General features: G+C 39.9%; 1 protein-coding gene across 6 annotated transcripts in view; it reads right to left on the bottom strand.

Moving 5' to 3' along the window:
* Positions 1-5,503, bottom strand: part of arhgef3 (Rho guanine nucleotide exchange factor (GEF) 3) — a 328,180-nt gene that overhangs the window by 19,546 nt on the left and 303,131 nt on the right. For all 6 annotated transcript variants that reach the window (XM_043708105.1, XM_043708110.1, XM_043708109.1 and 3 more), the window contains one exon: positions 1,578-1,748. In XM_043708105.1, the coding sequence (XP_043564040.1) occupies positions 1,578-1,748 (171 nt within the window). The remainder of the gene's footprint in view (positions 1-1,577; positions 1,749-5,503) is intronic.

The following is a 5,503-nucleotide window of genomic DNA, read 5'->3' on the forward strand; positions in this document are numbered from 1 at the left end:
GAAATGCCACGACCAGCTATCCTTAGTAGCCACACATGCAGACGACAAGCAACATGAATTCGAGTGGGACAACACTACCATTATAGGGCTAGCGAAACAAAGAACAGCCAGGGAATTCCTAGAAGCATGGCACTCATCCACAAACTCCATCAACAAACACATCGACCTGGACCCAATATACCGGCCATTACAGCGGACAGCTGAAACTGACAACCGGAAGCGGCAGGGACAGGCCACTATAAATGCCGGAGGAAACACCACAGAAGCGCTTCACAGGAGGATCCCAAGCACTGAGGATGTCACCTAGACAGGGGACGAAACGTTTGCAACAAAAACTTCCAGCTTGGCAAACAGAACCACAGCAACCTATTGCATTCCTAGCTACTTTCCCCCCAGCCTCACCCTCCCTCCCATTTATCTCAGCTGCCTTGCTCCCCCCACAACCCCTACATTCCTGATGAAGGTCTTATGCTCAAACTGTTGACTCTCCTGCTCCTCGGATGCTGCCTGACCTGCTGTACTTTCTCAGTGCCACACCTTTTGACACTAATACCTGGAATGAATGGATTGCCTTAACTGGAAAGGCTAGACAGACGTGGCCTGTAGTTCCTGGCGTTTAGAAGAGTCAGAGGTGATATAATTGAAACATAAAACATCCTGTGAGGTCTTGACCAGGTGGATATGAAAAGGATGCTTCCTCATGTGAGAAAATTAGAACGAGGGGTCATCAATTCAAAATAAGGGATCACCCATTTAAGATATGGATGAGGAAACATTTTTGCCTCTCAAGGTTTGAGGTCTTTGGCATTCACTTCCTCAAAAGGCAGTAGACTCAGAATCTTTAAATATTTTAAAGGCAGATCCTTAGATCAGATTCTTGATTACCAAGGGGACGAAAGATTATCAGGTGTACACAGGAATATAGAGTTGAGGGTATACTCGGATAAGCCACGATCTTACTGAATGGCAGAACAGGCTCAAAAGAACAGAGTGGTCTACTCTTGCTCCTATGCGGAGTTTCTCATGTGCAAGCAAATATGACAACATTATTATTAGCTGGAGAGTTCCTTTTACTCGAAGGCTGGCAAGTTACTATAAAGATAGTTATATTCCAACTATTCCTATTAAAATACATCAAATGGTTGTATTTTAAATTATGACTATTACAGGAACTATTAATAGGGAATTGTTGCTGCTCATGATAACAAAAGACTTGAATCTCTACAATTTTCAAGCCAATTACCTTCCTCAGATTTTGCGACAGACTTTATAATTATTTTAAACAGTAACTTTATCACCAAATAAAGTATCACATTGACAACTCAGCAGTTATGCAAAACAAATGTCAGGTTTCTTAACTATCAGGAGAACAATCTGTTCAGTTTATCTCTGCAACAAAAAAAGTTCCAAGTTGCATACACTCATTCTTAACGTACAAAGACAAAGTTGTGAATGGTTGGAGTCAGAAACCACATTTCCAAGCTGGGTTTAGTCACAACTGGAAACGAAACCTGTCATTGATTAAAAGTGGCCCATTAGTTAATTGGTGATAAAATAACGGTGGTTTGCACTTTTACCTCTTGCCTTTTGATTTCCTTAGCTGTGAGCATTTGATTGACACGAATATCAAATGTTTCACTCCAGAGTTTGCTATCTCGACGCTTTGCAATAGCAGTGGGCCCATGTCTAGAAGAGGGTCTTGGGGTGAAAATTTCAGGTCGGCTATCACTTCGAAAGCTAATGGAACGCTGAAACAAAGAGGGAGAAAAGAATGGGCTACAGACTGGTACCAGTAAAATAAAATTAACATTTGAAGTAGGATGGTACCTGAGTGATTGCAATAAATGATTTGGTGCAATGTCACTGTAATGGAAGATCATTTTACAAAATGCAACCTTCCAGAGGATTTGCAATTTGACACCTTCAAGTTAAAATGCACATTTACTCAGAAAATGAGCAGGCACATGAAACAGACTTACTTTACAATGTATTGCAATAATGACTGGCCCTGCAAGACACATGATGATTCTGCCAGTCAGTTAGAAATGTTAGACAGGTTTTGTTCAGCCCTAGTCGTTTCATACATAAAAATGTGGGAAGACTGCTTTTCAACACAATACAACATAAATGCTGATACTCAAGTAATGTAGCACCTTGGCTGCACGTATAAACTAAAGCCTTTGGCCATTGTTAAACCCATGTTGTTGTAACATGCTATGTATGTTTGACACCACAAACACTTCAAGTTGCATTTATATTGAAACTGCAACTTTAACATTTCTTTCATATTATTTCTAAGAAGTGGCAATATAAATTCAGAGTTAGAAGCTGATTCCGTTTTGGGTAAGCAAGGCACAAGAATCCTCTCTGCACACGAAACATTGGTGAGAAGCTGTACAGTAAATGCAGTCTCAGGGATTGTGAGGAGATTGTGAAGGAATAGTGATGAATGAACAATGTTAAATCATGAAGCTGAGCAGGACATTTTGCACATCTTAAACAGTCTTCATAAAACTCACAATAATGTCAAATAACAGTGACTCAACGATGTGCTTCAACGAGATTAAATTTAAGTATTTGAGAGCAAAGAAAAAAATTCTAATTATTTCTTGTGAATAAATTATACATCCATTACTAGGTTACAAAGGGTCAGAAAATACTGTATTTCCACCTGCTATTATAATGTTCTTAATTACATTCAGATTTTTAAACCCATTTTTGTTAACATCTATTAACTGAACATCTTTTCCACCCATTCCATTCCCTGCAAAACACCATGTGGAACATGGAGGTACCAGTCGGCTTTATTCCTGTGCGTCTCTAATTGACCTTTATGAACAACCCCTAGAAGGTGCTAAAGAGCAGCTTAGGGTTATCAACACAAGCTCAATTTTACTCATTTTCGGGTTGTGCCTGGCATCTGACTAGCAATATGTGTCATAATTATTGTGTGAGGAACAGCATTTTAAATCCATTGATTGACAAGTACTTTCACCTCCATCAAACTGCCTCAAGATTATTTAAAAGGAAGTTTAGTTAGCTGCAGTTTTATGTTTTCCAGACATCAACAGTAAAGACTTGAAGTTAAACTGTAATCAGTGGAAACTTGAAAAGACTTCTTAGTATTAGTCAGCCTTCTGCTACCCTGTCATATGCAAGCTATTAAAGACAGAAGCTAAACTGCAGGGTATGTATTGTAGAAACTCGGTGTGAGTACGTACTAAGTACAACTGATTTTCTCTGGGTGTATTTTATTGCGTTTTACTGACAAGAGAAAACACAGGCTCAGTGACTGCCATCACTTCCACTTTTTATTACAGTAAGCAGGATCTGAAATTGAAAGCCAGTCTACAATTGCCATGGTCTTTTAGCTTTATTTTTCCACAAAATTGGTGAATAATTGTGTAGTTTATTCCTATTACTTCTGAGAGTGACTCTCCAAGGGAAATCAGAAATATTTGCATTTGAAAACAGTCTTTATATTTAAGTTCCTGCAGGTTAAGTGCTGCAAGTAATAAAGTCTCACAGCAGCTGTACAAATATAGTTGTAGCAGTAGACAGAGTGCCAGGCACAGCTTAAGTCTAGCCAAAGCATAATTTGCTTTCACGCTCAGTACACTGGAACTAATGCAGCTCTTTTTCAGAAACATCAGAAACTTTTCACACATAAATTCTGGGAAGAGATTTATCACCCCCAGGGAATTCAAGAATCTCAGTGTAGTCACGCTATTTCCCTACCTTCTGGATCAAACAATGACTGAAGTAAATTAGTAACCTCCCTTCCCCCACCTCTTTAGGCAAGACTATTACTAGTACAACATGTGCAGCACAGCAGAGAAAGAAACACAGCAGACTCTTACTCTGCTTCCAACCAATGGGACAAATTCTTTTTCACTTCCTGGCTGCATTTCTGTACCCAGAAAAAAACCCATCAAGGGTTAAAGTAGTCTATGTGCTGTGACTATCTTTTCTCACTCATTTAAAATTGCTGACTCAAACTAGGCGACCATTCCATGGAAGTCAGTGATCCTGCTGTCTGGTGCTCAATGTCAATAGCTAACACTAACAGCTCACAATCTCATTTAATTTGATCATATAAGGTCCCTTCACAAATAATTTACTATGAAAATTTCCATTTCTACGGTTTGAAAGTATTTTAAATTAAATTTCCATCGACATTGGTTCGGTCACTGTTGGAACACTATGTTCAATTCTGCCCTCCCTGCTGTAAGAAGGAAGTTGTGAAACTTGAAAGGATGCAGAAAAGATTTACAAGGGTGTTGGTGGGATTGGAAGGTTTGAGCTATAGGGAGAGACTGAATAAGCTGGGCTATATCCCCTGGAGCATCAGAGGCTGAGGAGTGACCTTAAAAGAAGTTTATAAAACCATGAGAGGCATGGATAGGGTGAATAGCCGTGGCCTTTTCTCCAGAGTAGTGGAGTCCAAAACTAGAGGGCATATATTTAAGGTGATAGGGAAAAGATTTAAAAAGGACCTAAAAGGGCAACTTTTTCACACAGAGGATGGTGCATTCATAGAATGAGCTGCCAGAGGAAGTGGTGGAGGCTGATACAATTACAACATTTAAAAGGTATCTGGATGGGTATATGAATACGAAGGGTTTAGAGGGATATAGGCCAAATACTGGCAAATGGGACAAGACTAATTTAGGACATCTGGTCAGTATGGGCGAGTTGGACCAGAGGGTCTGCTTCTATGCTATATAGCCAAGTGTAAGACAGATCTTTGAAGGAAATGAACAACGTAGCACCATTGATAAAGAAAGCTGAGATACTACAAATCAGAATAAAGGCCCTCTGCTCTATGAGAAAGTTGCAGAGAGTAGTAGAAATGCAGCTTATGTTGATTCCATATAAACTTCAAAAATTGACATCAGGGAAAATTGTTGCTGGGAGCCAGGGACTGGTATTGTAAGTAGTGAGAAATCATGTCTCACAAATTTGATTGATTTTTTTGAAGTAACAAAGATGATTGATGAGGGCAGAGCAGTAGATGTGATCTATATGGACTTCAGTAAGACGTTTGACAACATTCCCCATGGCAGACAGATTAGCAAGGTTGGATCTCATGAAATAAAGGGAGAACTAGCCATTTGGATACAGAACTGGCTCAAAGATAGAAGACAGAGGGTGGTGGTGGAGGGTTGTTTTTCAGACTGGAGGCCTGTGACCAGTGGAGTGCCACAAGGATCGGTGCTGGGTCCTCTACTTTTTCTCATTTACATAAATGATTTGGATGCGAGCATAAGTAGTACAGTTAATAAGCTTGCAGGTGACACCAAAATTGGATGTGTAGTGGACAGCGAAGAGGGTTACCTCAGATTACAACAGGATCTTGACCAGATGGGCCAATGGGCTGAGAAGTGGCAGATGGAGTTTAATTCAGATAAATGCGAGGTGCTGCATTTTGGAAAAGCAAATCTTAGCAGGACTAATACACTTAATGGTAAGGTCCTAGGGAGTGTTGCTGAACAAAGAGACC

This window comes from Chiloscyllium plagiosum, chromosome 18 (genome assembly GCF_004010195.1).
Source record: "Chiloscyllium plagiosum isolate BGI_BamShark_2017 chromosome 18, ASM401019v2, whole genome shotgun sequence".
Taxonomy (NCBI): Eukaryota; Metazoa; Chordata; class Chondrichthyes; order Orectolobiformes; family Hemiscylliidae; genus Chiloscyllium; species Chiloscyllium plagiosum.